Genomic DNA, 13711 nt, shown 5'->3' with positions numbered 1-13711 from the left:
TGAGCAAATTGTTTGCAGCACTGGTGATCTGGAAGAGATTTCTCGCTTGGTACCGGCTTCCAGGAATTCTGGCCGACATAGGACCGCTGGCTACTGATTACACAGCAGCAGCCCTGGCCAACAAGAGAGTCCTACCGAAGGACTGTTTTGTTGTTGAAGGTTGGTGACGGGATTCAACAGTGCTATGATGAGGTGAACTCGTTTTTAGGTTTTGCTCTGGCGTGTCTGGGGTCCCACAGAGTTCGCGCATCATGAACGCCACATCGACCAGGGTTTGACGACGGACGGGACGTGTTGGGTCGGTTTTATCGCCGGGAATGGATACTCGCGCCAATCGTTCGCTGGATTCAGCCAAAAGTTGGGGGAACGAGACCAGATGAGGGGGCCCTTTTTTTTGTGGGCAGCCAGACGGGGAGGCTTGGGACTTGGGAACTTCACCCCGCCATCGATTTCGAGATATGAAAGCCAATTCGGCCCAACCATGGAACCCAGGGTAGCTCCCTTCCTGTCGACCGTCGACCTTGGGCTCCCCAGTGACAGATGGCTAGCGGTTTACCTAAGTTAGCTTTCCAGTCTGCCTGCGTCGGGTGTCTGTCTGCCTGCCTGGCAGTGGCAGACGACAAGCCACGGACTAAATGACTTGCAACTCGGACCACCACCCCACATGTTGTTTAAGCCAGCACCTCTAGCCGATGGATAGCGCCGGCGGCACTCGAGGTTGGATCTGGCAGGTGTTGTCGTTGTCGTTGCCGTCTCCGTTGCTTTCTCGTGAGGGGAACGCATCCAGGCCTGACTCGCCGGGCGAGCGACGTGGCATGTTGTTGTCGCTGTCGGCTTTTCCCCCGACGCCGATATGAAGGGCGAACAACACCCAGTGCAGGGCTTGGCGTCTGGCTAGGTGGGCGGGCGTTGTGACGTTGTGAGGGTGAGCGAGGCCGGGGGATTGTCTTGACCGCAACGGACGGGTGAGGCCGTGATGGCTGTGAGCGTCCCGAGCCGGGAAGAGAATTCAAGGTTGAGGTTTGTGTCCATGATGCGATATGATATTGCTTTTGATATGTGCTGAAGAGATCTTGGTGGAGCTCCCGCGCTTCTAGAAAACGCCCCTCAATCCATCGGGGCCATCTCCAATTTTTCCCTTTTGATGTCGCACAGAACCCGCAGGTGTGGGTTCACGATGAAGACCCTCCCAGAGCCTCACGGAGACCGTCCCACCTCGCCCGCCGTCTGCTCCCCTCGGATCGCCCAAAGAGCATCTCCACTCGTCGTTAGTTGATCGATCCCCCTGGAGGGGCCACTTTCACCCGACGCCGTGCGCGGGATGCCAGGACGCGTCTCGAGTCCAAAGTACCTACCTACCTACCTACCAACCCCCCGTCTTTGGGCTCTTGGGTTGTCAAGTTGCAACGAAGAATAATACTCGAGTTGGCGGCTGTCGCGCGCGCGCTAGGAAAATGGGGAAATGTCCAGATCTGTCCAGGCTGTTTCTATTGATCGATGCCTCAAGCGCATTGTGCAGTAGGGACGTTGTAATAAGGCATCGTGGGCTAGAGGATAAACCATCATCCACCAAAGAAAGAGGGGCCAAGAGCCCCGCCATGGCTCGAAAGACCCTGAGGCCTGAGGAGTGAGAACCAATGGGTCCCCGTTGGGCGAGTCTGCATTCCATTCCAAAAACACAGGGAAGCTATGCGGTGTTTCAGCGAGAGTGAGAGGATCAGACTTTGTTGACGGTATTCGCAGAAGGTGAAGATTTCCGTCAACACATACGGGACACAGTGCGGCGTCAGCAACACCTAGATGCCAAGCAATGAGCCCCCTCTTTCTCGGCATCAAATTCCTCTGCTTGCCCCCTGCACCGCAACGACAAGCCGAGGCAGAAGTGGAATGGATGGAGAGTGGCAGGGCAGGGATGCATGTCTGGGACGGTTTCGCGTGCGGCTTTCGCTCACCACCTTGACTCGTGGAGGCTGCACATCATCACACCAATTCAGTCAGGAGCGAGCCACACCCGGACCACAACGGACATCAAGGGACTCATTCTGCCAATTCATACAGAATGTGGCCGTCTGTTGTTTTGTGAAGGGCGAACGGCACGCTGCACGATTGCATAATATATGCAAGTGCCATGAGCTGACCACCCCGTTGATGATTTGTTGCTTTGCTGCCGCAGATGGGCGTTGGCGGGCTTGGTTGTACGGTGTAGTAATATTACGTGGGACTGTAACCACCACCTCCCACCACAAGAGAGGTCAGATCTTGTTATATTTCCAGGGCGTTGTTGGCTGTCAAGGTGATCGAGTTATGAATGGGAATTCCAAGGAAGAACAGGCACAGCATCCGACAGCCGCTGAGATAACCGAACTACCCGACGGAACCAATGCGGCACAATTCCTCACCGCAAGTTCTGCGACGATTCGGTCGTTCCGCTGTCCACGCCATCCACGCCATCACGGCCTGGGGTCATGGATCTGATGGCTCTCAGACGACCACAACAGCAGAGGGAGAAGTCCGTCTTTCTCGTCACCGAGGCCAGGTGGTGGTGCGTCTGATCCTGTTGGCCGTTGTTGTCATCGTCGTCCAAGAAAGTGCTCAGACTTGGAAAAATCGATAGACAAAAACACCATCGAGAATTTGCCCCCTGGCGGCCGATTATTAACAAACACGGAGATGCCTCTTTGGGTGAGGCGATGGCAGTCATCCCGAGAAGACCGCGTAACAGAAACTGCGAGAGAGAAAAAAACCCCGTGACCGCTCTTGCTGCTGATCTGATCGTCGGCCAGCGAAGACACAAAAGGTGAGGCGAGAAGAAGTGTAGGTTTGATGTTGATGCGGTTCAAGTGTCATCAATATCAGATCACCAGCATATCGAGATAGGGTAAAAAACTACAAGAGAAGTAGCCAGTCATAGCACCGATCCAGCACTTATTTAAATAATGTCTGTGAGTATTGCCAGTGGACCACCCCTTTTGGACAAAAAGTACAGGATTACGAATCCGCGTATTTCCAATACATTCAAACATGTCGGCGGGTTGTGGGCGGTAACTTCGGGATTGGTGGCGGCGTCGTCGTTTTCGCAAAGAGCACACAGTACAAACCGAAAACGTCACAGACAGCAGGCGGCGATGCTTTTGGCATAGTGCCCATCTCCTGTGATACTTGTCTGGGCTAGTGTTTCCGCGAGACTGGAAGCCCCTCCGCTCCCGTCGACTTCCGTTTGGAAACATGGCCATTATCCAACTTGTGATGAGTGGATGCTGGAAAAGCACGCATCAAGTTATCAACACCACGGCATGGAATGGGCAAATCTTGCCGCTGGATAAAACAGCCAAGGTCCTACCAGTCTGATCACATCTTTGGACTGCGGATGGCGTCTGGGCCTTCAACGCCACGTCTCGGGCCTAGAGCTCGATGGCATTTCGTATCAACATTGGCTGTCCATGGCGGTCCTTTGGGCGTCGCTGGTTGCCGTTTTGAAGCATCACATGTATCGGCAACCACCCTACTGGACACCACCCAACCAGTGTCCTTGCTCGGAGCGTGGTTCCTCCCAGCCCAGTCCCTGCCTCTGCTATCCCACCTCAGACCACTTGCCAAGGACGTCCCTTTGACCACCACCACAGGTCCCTGTCGCTACCGCCTGCCGCCCAAGTACGCCGTGCATGCCGCACTGTATTGATGAGGTCACCGCCCAGCCCTCGTCCGTCGAGTCGCTTTGTTGCAAAAATTCAGACATTTCGGATGCGGTACCGGGACATTCTGTAACAGGCGGGCAATTCATATGTGTAGAGGTGAGGGCATCTTGATGGGAGTAGTATTTGTAGTCTGCTGATTCAACAGAATCTCGGAGTAAGCAAAACTTTATTCCTCGAGATGAAGTAAATGGCTTTTGCCCAAGTCCGGGTACGAGGGGCAAGCCAATGTGTGTGCGAGTAGGTAGAAACACGCTTCCGGTCTTTTTACATGGCCGCCAAAACAGAGGAGGACCAAAGGGACGTGACTTGCCTCTCGTAACTGTATTTTTTTTATTCTTATTTTTTCAGTTCTTTCTTCACTTGCTCCCCCTGGGCATTTTTACCCTGCCACCTGCCAAAAGATACCGCCAGACGCAAGTCAAGTCTCTTTTCTTTTTACCTGAGTGCCGGTCCCCATTCCCTTCCCTTGTTTTTATCCACTTTCACTTCTTTTTTCCCTCGTCCACATCCTGTCTGCGCGACTGCCCAAACCAAAGCAAAAGCACAGCAAAGCAAAGCCCTTTCTCCTTTCCCTCGCCAGCGTTGAATACCCAAAGACCTAATCGACTCGCACAATTGGGTTTCATCAAACTCGCTCCCCACCGCTCAAAAGGCTTGATTTCCGGACGATTCTCCATATTTCACCTGGGAAATTTTGGGAGGACCCTCCACCATTGCAATCCCACAATTCCCACAATCCCAGCTCGGTCCCCACCAGGCTGCTCCCAGGAGGTACCCAACGGCTGCCAGCCAGGAACTGTATAACCCACCCACTGCCCGCCGGCCGCCATCAGCAAGTACCTGACAGCTCCCCTCACACACCACCCCCCAAAACCCAAATCCAGCAGCACAAAAAGAGGCAGTCTCCACCCGACTTTCCACTCAAACCTCTCCATTTCTCTCCACTCACCACATCTTTTTCCTTTGAGCCTCAACTTTCCGCTTAAGGTAGGGTATTCTCCACCCACGAGCACCACCACCACCGACACGCGCCAACCTTTGACGACGACGCATCATCGCGACAATTGTTGCACAGCCAGATCACCTTCCGGCGCATCGCATCTGACCTTCCATCAGAAGCCTGTCGTCCCGGTTCCGAGTCCTGCGACAGCCGACAAAGGAACAAACAGCTCTTGCTGCCTGCCCCCTTCTGCCCAAGCGAGAGCGCGCGCCGACTGAGGCATATCATCACCCCCCGTGCACACGACGCGTTGTTGCATCGCCCGTCCTCACGAGTAGCACCGACTACTCTTCCCCCAACGCGCGCAAAAGAGCCCTTCGACGCCCCCCAAGGCCTCGGATGGTTATTCTGTGCTCGCCACTTTAAGGTATTTGTGTGACGGATTATGGAAGGTCTGCCAAACGGCTCGGCGAATGTCATAAACACGTCGACGGCTTCGTATTCCTCTCAGCCAGCCGTGTCACAGCATCCCATCCAGCAGCAGCACCAGCAGCAGCACCACTCCACGGGCCTCCCTCCGCAGACCCTGCCGCCGCTCCAACCCAGCCATCCGGCTATGCAACAGCCTCCTTACGGGAGCTATCCCCACGGTTCTCGGACGCCTTCCGCTCCCAATACTCCCGTCACCAACAACATGACCAGCTACCCGCCTCCGCCCAACCAAAGTGCTGGACGCGGCGCTGGAAACTACCCCATGATGAACAACAGCTATCCCACTCAGGGCTATCCCGCCAGCACCTCCACCATGATGCCGAACACCACGGCCGCTGCCGCGCATCCTCAGCCAATTGCCCCGGCCCCATCTCCGGCCGGCGCCCGGGCTCCACCTGTTCTCCGCCCGATGCCGGCTAGTGGAATGCCGCAGGCTGGCATTAGCTCCCCCTACGTTCAGAGCCCCATGATGGGCCAGAACGGCATGCTGCCCGAGGGTGGCGACCAGCCGACTCACGTTGTTGGTTCCCAGGGCCGCAGAGGTATCCTCCCTAGTGCTCCGGGCCGGCCTGCCGCTCCTGCTCCTGGCACCACCGCCAAGAACCCGATCCCCCAGAAGGATGCGGACGGCAAGTTTCCTTGCCCTCACTGCACTAAGACCTATCTTCATGCCAAGCATCTGAAGCGTCATTTGCTCAGACGTAAGTTGACTCGACTGAAAGCGCTGTGACGTGTCCTGTAGCCTAACGTGTATTCGTAGACACCGGCGATCGCCCCTACATGTGTGTCCTGTGCCGCGACACCTTCTCGCGTAGCGACATCCTCAAGCGTCACTTCATCAAGTGCTCGGTTAGACGTGGCAACCCTACGGGTGCGAGCCATTTGTCTCACCCGCAGGCGCACGTCAAGAAGAATGCTGCTGCTCAGCAGAAGGCCATTGAAGGTGAGGTGAACCACATGAATGGCATGCCCAGCATTCCGGGTGACGGAATGGTGCAGCATCCATTTGGCCTGATCTCTGCCCCTGAAGCCATGACCAACATGGCCAACGATCAGAATCAATTGTCGAGATCGAGCAGCATTAACCGAATCGAAGACGCCAATCGCGATAGGAGAAGCATGACTGGGTCTGTCATGGGCGCGTCGACGCGTCCTGGCAGCTTTGACCAGACTTATACCGGCGGCGACGTTTCGAACAACATGACGGCCAACATCAACCCCCAGCTGGCGAACTACAGCATGCCCCAGAACGGGACCGGCATGCCCTTCCTCGGCGGCCAGGGCGGCGACCAGTGGGCGCAGATGTTCTCACAGGCAGGTGCGAACCATCCCACACCCCATTTCATATCTCTTCATTAATGTGTGGAAAGACCTAACTTGCGAACAGGAGAAGGCGACCGCGGCCAAGCCCGATCCTAACTCTGGCTCTGCGCGAGCGGTTGGCATCATTCCGGGCGACACAGCCACCGACTCGTCGACGTTCCCCTCATGGGGAATTCCGCCCTCGTATCCTAACGCCTATCACCACCTGTCCCGCAGAATCATCGAGTTTTTGTGCCCCACCTCTGATCCCACTAATCCCACTGCCCAACTCGTCAACCATCATTTCCAGCCCGACAACATTCGACATTTCTTGGAACAGTATACCAACTATCACGTGCACTTTGCTACCGTCCACATTCCCACGTTCCGCGCCCTGGACGCCTATGTCGGCCTTTTGGCTGCTATGTGCATCGTAGGCGCATGCTACTCGGACCGAACCCCCCCGGACAACATTCGGGAGATTATGGAAGTGCTCAGGACCTCGTTTGAAAGCTCATCTCTTTTGTTCAGGGCTTCACTGGCTCAGGATGAGGGATTTGCGCAAACCTATGACTGGGCATCCAACTCGGCCCTGGAAGAGTTCCAGGCAATCGCACATGTTCAAGTTTTGTTTACCTGGCACGGTACCGCAGCCCAACGCCAGAAAGCTCGGCGAATTTGGCCTCTAATTGCCAATCTGGCTCGCAAGGCTGGATTGTTACACCTTTCGCAAGGAGAATCGTCTTTCAGCCCTCTCCACCAGTCAAGCTTTGCCTCGCAAAACTTCCCAGCTTCGCAGTTTGATTGGCAACGCTGGGTGGGTCAGGAGGCTCGTGTCAGAACTATGTATCTTATTTTCATCTACGATGCGGCTTTGGGGCTCTATTTCAACTGCGGTCCCGAGTTCACCCCATTCGATCTTCGGCTCCCTCTCCCTGCGGATGACGCAGCGTGGGAGGCGAGCAACGCGGTTGAGTGTGCTGAAGCTCTGGGGCTCTGTGGGCCTGCAGCTGCCGAAAGACGAAATCCCGATGGCACTCGACGTACGACACAACCCGAAATGCGCATGGTTCTCAAGGCGTTGCTCGACAACAGCTATCGAGTTTTGCCGGGGTCGACCAACCTCTACGGGAAATTCATTCTTATTCATGCCCTACTCGACATCCTGAGACAGGTTCAATTGGAGGGCAGGAATGCCATCAGTCGATCTAGCACCCCTTTGCCGACAAACGCCTGGTTTGTGGATGCGCAAGGAAGCTCTGTTCCGCATGGTAATGGTCGCACGACTCCCACGGATATTGCTGCGAACCTTGTCGATCCGCAGACTTTGAAGACGTTGATAACGGCTTTGGACAAGTTCAAGGCAAACTGGGATCATGACATGGCAGTCCAGTTCCCTCCATCGGCCGCGGCATATCTTGGACGGTATGGATTCTGCAGGGACGGCATCCATTTTTACTGGCTAGCGACCCATCTTTTGAGGACAACACGGCACGTCGATCTCGTCATGAACCCCGATCAACGATTTGCACGCGTCATCCACATGCTAAAGTCGGTCAAGAATTGGGTTCTTACAGATGGGGCTGCGCGGGGGGAGGATATGGGATCAGTGGGGGACATCGATGAGGCCTACGGTGCGGTGGACACGACACTGGACATGACTCAACTATTCAGGCGTCTCCCCTATACGACGAGGTAGTCACTCGTCCGGAAATGCAACTCGGTAGCGGAGAGAATGAGAGGAATATCGGCATAATAGCGACCCAGTGTGCTGGGCACCGCTCAACAAACTGCATCAACGGCGTTTTAATGCTCATTTTGCTTTCTCACAGTCAATGGGGTGGTCTCGTTTAGTCTTGTATTCATGGTTTTTCCTGCGGTTTCTCTGCTTTTTTCCTCTCTTTTGTGTTTTGCGAGCTGAAAGTGGGTTTTCCGAGCTTATGATGATCTGGGTGTTCCTCTCCCTCCGATACACGCACGGGTGACACATCCCCCAAAAGTTTCGATTCCCCTCCGTTTGCATCAGATCGGTCACAAACTCGGCGGTTTGCAGTTTGCATTTTCTACAGACGTGGATGGTGGGCTTGGCGGTGTGGGCGTCTTCAATTGATCAATGCGGATGGTTCATCAGATTCTTAGATTTCTATCTCTTTTTTTCCTCGTCTGTTTTATGGAGTGTGTTATGGGGTGGCGTGGCTTTGCATTAGACAAGTTTTTATTCTTCCCAGAATTCTCACCTGCAACGAACGATCGAACGAACATAGACTTGGGGATGGGGGGAGGGCAATAAGCGGGTGGGTAGTGGAGGATGGGTGGATGGATGGCGGAGGATGAGGAAATAGATGCTGCTGTGAACATGGTCAGTGAACAAGTTCCCTGGAGTGGGGAGGGATGTAAAAAAAATTAATGATAAAAAAGTTGAATGGGAGGGTGGGAAAAGTCAAGGGAAGGGTTTGAAAAGGGGATGATGGTTGTGGGGAGGTTGAAACGGGCGAAGAGTGGGAGTCGAAAAGGAAAACTGGCTGGACAACCATTGTACATCATGTCAGAACATATTTACATACGTTTTTACTTTAGAAGCGGAGGTCAACAGAGCGGAAGGGTGTGAGTTGTTATAAGGGAGTTTCTTGTGCAAGAACGATGTGTGGTAGAGTGGTCATGGTGTCTCTGAGAAAACAAACAACTGGAAGCAGGCCTGTTCAACACCACGACTTGGATTCCCTGCGAAGATTTCAAATGAGCAAGCGCTGGCTGGGTATTTGTGTATAAATTATTTATTTGTTGTATTTTCAGCCCCTGCCGGATATCATTGCGTTGGTGATGTTGATGAGGAAGGCTTTTCCCTCGGCACAGAGTGAATCTTTGGAATCATCTTGTCGAGCTCGGCCTTGTCCTGCTCGGTGGGGGTGTAGCCCAGCTTTTCCTCTGCCTTGTCTGAGAGCTTGAGACCGATGAGGCCCCAGGCGAGGAGGCCGAAGCCGACGCCTAGTCTGGCTCTGGGGGAGAGGCCTTGGTAGGTTCTTTTGGAGACGTTAGTGGATGGGGTGTTTGAGGGAGAGGAAGGGGATGGGACGTACTGGAGGAGGGTCATCTTTTTGCTTTGTCTTTCAAGGATTGAACAGACGGTGTATCGTGCAGTCGGCGTCGTGCTGAAGTGGTGATGGCTTCAGGGCGATGGCGGTGGAAATAATATGCAAATATCCAGTTTCAAAGCACTCCGTATGCACCTATTGGTGGGATGGATTTCAACGAGAGAGCGGAAGTTCCCGTTTGACATTTCCACCGCTGGATGGGAAGGCGCTCGGACCACCCAAATTTTGAAAGTGGTAGTTTCTCAAGCAAGCCAGCTCCAAGTTCAGCAGCGGCTTTTGCTTTGCTCGTGGGGATCTTTTGTGACCACCGCCACGACCACCGACCGCTCGACCCAAGCCAGTATACAGCGTCGACGTCGGCCAGGGGACGAAATTTGGGATTGCAGTCATTTCATTCCAGCTAGAGGAGGGAGGAACCCGAAACCACACGAACACGAACTACCTACTACTTACTACCACCGGCGAACAACCTCTCGAACCGAACGATATATCACCACCACCATGGCCACCGCCGCCGCCTCAGCTGTCCGCCCCTCCCTGGGCGCAGCCTTCAGACTCACACCCTCCCCCTCCTCCGTCAGGATATCTCACCAACTGTTATCCCTAACCCGCCCCATGTCCACGACCGCCCCCCTCCTGAAAAGACACACCTACCCCGGCGCGCGCTCCAACAAGGACATGTCCAAATCGCGCGGGCAGTCGGCCCTCCGCCGGACCGGTCTCCGCTGGAGGCTCTCCATGTCCGACGACCCGCTCCCCAAGCCTCGATCCCGCGAGGAGCTGCCTCCTGTCGAGGTCGACCCTGATCACGGGCTGTGGGACTTTTTCCCAAACCGGGAGACGGTGGCGGCTTCGCCAGAGGATGACATGAAGCATGGGCGGGGGTGGATGGTGGAGGAGCTGAGGGGGAAGAGTTGGGAGGATCTGCATAGGTTGTGGTGGGTTTGCGTGAAGGAGCGGAACAGGATTGCGACGGGGGCGTGGGAGAGGGAGAGGGGGAAGATGGGGTTTGGGAAGAGCGAGGCGCAGGGGAGGGATAGGGAGGTGAGTTTACCTTGTTGGTGGGAAAGGGAGGGGGGGAATGTGTGTGCTAATGAGAGAATAGGTTCGGGTTACGATGCGCGGTATTAAGCATGTGTTGACGGAGAGGTTTTATGCTTGGGAGGATGCGGTTAAGTTGGCGGAGAGTGATCCTGAGATTGATTTGAGTGGGAAGGGGAGGGCTTTCACGCCGAGGGAGTTCCTTGAGGAAGAGGCTGCTGAGGCTAAGGTTGTGGATTACCTTGTTGAGGAGGAGGTTGCTGAGGTTAAGGCTGAGGAGAAGGCTGAGGTACCACCACCAGAGACGAATGTTCAGGGCGAGACGGCGAGGTTATAAAGGGGAGGTTGTACCCTGTGTATCAACAGCAACACAAATGACACCACCGCAACCACGAGTTAAAAGACCGTTGAACCGATTTATACAGATGGATGGACGGCATCATCGGGTTTCTTCTTGTACAGATAGTGTATTTGAACCTCTAGACAAAAAGACATTATTGTGATGTGAAGTCGTCTGGGTCGGCAAGTTTGATGGCTTCCAGGTGCTAAATGACCCATGAGCCGAGACGAGGGACCTAGACCGCCTGTCCTTTCAGCGTCGAATCAAAAGACGCCATGGTGCTTGATTAGCTCAAAGGAGACCCCAGAATGCGGGGCTGCCACTCGCCGCCCCTCCTCCCCACCAAGAGGCGAGCGACAGCAAGCAACCTCTCCCTCCCCCTCCCCTGATGAATGACAATCTAATATTAAGCCCAACATCGAGAAACCATCTGGCCAGCTGCTAATAAGCTCTTGCCAGCCCATCAAATTTCCACCGTGATCCTGGCCCTTGTTTTGTTTCCTGTTCTTCTTGATTTGCAATCTTGTGGGAAACCCTTTTGTTCTTTGGGAGCTGTCACGGTCCGTCCGTCATCTATCTTTAATAGGGAATATAAGTTCGACCCACCTGCCCGCTCAAACCCCCCCCCTTCGAGCTGCTTTAGCTTGCCCACCTGCCAGACCAAACACACACGCCCAAGCTACCTACCTGAAAGACCGCCCATTCTCCATTAAACTCTAACTTATCCATCTATCTCTCCATCCAACAAGAAACGAAAACCGATTTTTAGAGAAGCAGACAGAAAAAACGCAAGCATGGCTGAAGAGATCGCCCCAGAGTACGATGTCATTGTGCTGGGCACCGGCTTGACCGAGTGCATCCTGTCTGGTGTGCTCAGTGTCAAGGGGAAGAAGGTGTTGCACATTGACCGCAACGACCACTACGGCGGGTGAGTTTGTTGTTGTTGCCCCTGGGTGTGTTTCTGTATTCGAGAAAAAGAACCGTTGAGCTTACAAACGCGCCCCCCCTTTTTTGAATAGTGAGGCTGCTTCGGTTAATCTTGAGACGGTATGCATTCTTTTCTTTTCTATCGCCTAATCCGTCTGCTGCTGTTATTGTAGGCTGTTGAGGTCGCTAACATGTTCCTCGACAACAATAGCTCTACAAGAAGTATGGCAACTACACCAAGGGCACCGAGCCCTGGAAGGAGTACGGCCGCCTGAACGACTGGAACATCGACCTCGTCCCCAAGTTCCTCATGTCCTCGGGCGAGCTTACAAACATCCTTGTCTCGACCGACGTCACCAGATACCTCGAGTTCAAGCAGGTTGCCGGCAGCTACGTCCAGCAGGGTGCGGGAAGCAAGGCGACTGTTGCCAAGGTCCCCTCGGATGCCGGCGAGGCTCTCAAGTCGCCCCTGATGGGCATCTTCGAGAAGCGCCGCATGAAGAGCTTCATTGAGTGGGTTGGCCAGTTCGACCTCAAGGACTCTGCGACACACAAGGGTTAGTTATGGTCACAAGGGGGAACAAAGATCGGGTGGTGCAAGACATTTTGGCTGACAAGCAGTGATAACTCCCCCCAGGCCTCAACATGACCACCTGCACCATGAAGGAGGTGTTTGACAAGTTCGGCCTCGAGGCCACGACCAAAGACTTCATCGGCCACGCCATGGCTCTTTACCAGACTGACTCGTACCTCGACAAGCCCGGCGTCGCCCCCGAGGCCATCGAGCGCATTCGTCTGTATGGCAACTCGGTCGCCCGCTACGGAAAGTCTCCCTACATCTACCCCCTCTACGGCCTCGGCGAGCTCCCCCAGGGTTTCGCCCGCCTGTCGGCCATCTACGGCGGCACCTACATGCTCAACACCAACGTCGACGAGGTGGTCTACGAGGGCGACAAGGCGGTCGGCATCAAGGCCACCATGACCAACATCGAGCCCGAGATGAAGTTTGAGACCAAGGCCAAGATCATCATTGGCGACCCGAGCTACTTCCCCAACAAGGTCAAGGTTGTGGGACACGTACTGAGGGCCATCTGCATCCTGAAGCACCCGTTGGCGAACACGAGCGACGCGGACTCGGCTCAGCTGATTATTCCCCAGAGCCAGGTCGGCCGCAAGAATGATATTTACATTGCGGTTGTGTCGTCGGCGCACAATGTCTGCCCCAAGGGGTACTGGATCGCGATTGTGTCGACCATTGCCGAGACGTCGGCCAATCACCATTTGGAGCTGGCGCCGGGGATTGAGAGGTTGGGCAAGATTGAGGAGCAGTTTATGGTTTGTTTTGTCTCTTGCCGCTGTTTTGTTAGGACGAAAACACTGACTGATGTAACAGGGCCCACCCATTCCCCTCTATGAGCCGCTCGAGGACGGCACCAAGGACAACATCTTCATCTCTAAGAGCTATGACGCTTCTAGCCACTTCGAGACGACCACGGATGACGTCAGGGATATTTACCGCCGTTTGGCGGGCGAGGAGTTGGTTGTCGAGGGTTTGAGGGAGGGCATTCAGATTGAGGGCGGTGATCAGTAAGCTGGGGGAAGAAGATGGGGTGAGGTAGATGGGTAGGATATTTTCTGCCAATGGGGAGGGGGGGATTGATGAGGAGGATTGATTGATATGTGATTAGTTCTGGGTCTTTTTTTCTGAAACGTACAAGCAAGCAATACACAAAGAGTTGAAAACCTTGTGGGGGGTGGGGGGTGAGGTGTGTATGTGTGTGTATGTGTGACCGTGTTGAGATGGAAAGGGGACGTGTGGGGGTGTATGATTGTGAGGGCTGGGGGGGGGGGAGGGAAGGAGGTCTTATAATTGTCTTGCTGG

General features: G+C 54.6%; 5 protein-coding genes across 5 annotated transcripts; 4 read left to right on the top strand and 1 right to left on the bottom strand.

The window, feature by feature from the left end:
- Positions 1-3255: 3255 nt before the first annotated feature.
- QC763_304240 (uncharacterized protein) lies at positions 3256-8690 on the top strand. Its single transcript, XM_062910874.1, has 3 exons — positions 3256-5828; positions 5888-6441; positions 6515-8690. The coding sequence occupies exons 1-3, from the start codon at positions 5081-5083 to the stop codon at positions 8126-8128; spliced, it is 2916 nt and encodes a 971-aa protein (XP_062766855.1). The 5' UTR covers positions 3256-5080; the 3' UTR covers positions 8129-8690.
- A 458-nt stretch (positions 8691-9148) lies between these two features.
- QC763_304230 (uncharacterized protein) lies at positions 9149-9666 on the bottom strand. The gene is made up of 2 exons (XM_062910873.1): positions 9507-9666; positions 9149-9449 (listed from the first exon to the last, which is right to left on the bottom strand). The coding sequence occupies exons 1-2, from the start codon at positions 9518-9520 to the stop codon at positions 9236-9238; spliced, it is 228 nt and encodes a 75-aa protein (XP_062766854.1). The 5' UTR covers positions 9521-9666; the 3' UTR covers positions 9149-9235.
- MRPL4 (54S ribosomal protein L4 mitochondrial) lies at positions 9642-10899 on the top strand (the record flags this gene model as incomplete). The annotated part of the gene is made up of 2 exons (XM_062910872.1): positions 9642-10565; positions 10627-10899. The coding sequence occupies exons 1-2, from the start codon at positions 9651-9653 to the stop codon at positions 10897-10899; spliced, it is 1188 nt and encodes a 395-aa protein (XP_062766853.1). The 5' UTR covers positions 9642-9650.
- Positions 10900-11118: 219 nt separating this feature from the next.
- On the top strand, positions 11119-11298 carry QC763_304210 (uncharacterized protein; the record flags this gene model as incomplete). Its single annotated transcript, XM_062910871.1, has 1 exon — positions 11119-11298. One exon carries the CDS (start codon positions 11119-11121, stop codon positions 11296-11298), a length of 180 nt encoding a protein of 59 aa, XP_062766852.1.
- Positions 11299-12139: 841 nt separating this feature from the next.
- Positions 12140-13583, top strand: GDI1 (Rab GDP dissociation inhibitor alpha; the record flags this gene model as incomplete). Its single annotated transcript, XM_062910870.1, has 3 exons — positions 12140-12386; positions 12467-13164; positions 13223-13583. 3 exons carry the CDS (start codon positions 12140-12142, stop codon positions 13418-13420), a joined length of 1143 nt encoding a protein of 380 aa, XP_062766851.1. The 3' UTR covers positions 13421-13583.
- Positions 13584-13711: the final 128 nt, after the last annotated feature.

This window comes from Podospora pseudopauciseta, chromosome 3, assembly GCF_035222475.1.
Source record: "Podospora pseudopauciseta strain CBS 411.78 chromosome 3, whole genome shotgun sequence".
NCBI classification, from domain to species: domain Eukaryota; kingdom Fungi; phylum Ascomycota; class Sordariomycetes; order Sordariales; family Podosporaceae; genus Podospora; species Podospora pseudopauciseta.
Note: the sequence above shows the minus strand (reverse complement) of the source record. Positions and strands in the feature narration are given on the sequence as shown.

What these genes read in the sequence shown, in the direction of transcription:
- QC763_304240 (XM_062910874.1), top strand. Translation starts at nt 5,081, where the DNA reads ATGGAAGGTCTGCCAAACGGCTCGGCGAATGTCATAAACACGTCGACG. An exon ending in GAAGCGTCATTTGCTCAGAC is followed by an intron (nt 5,829 to 5,887) that starts GTAAGTTGACTC and finishes GTGTATTCGTAG; the next exon opens with ACACCGGCGATCGCCCCTAC. An exon ending in GGGCGCAGATGTTCTCACAG is followed by an intron (nt 6,442 to 6,514) that starts GCAGGTGCGAAC and finishes ACTTGCGAACAG; the next exon opens with GAGAAGGCGACCGCGGCCAA.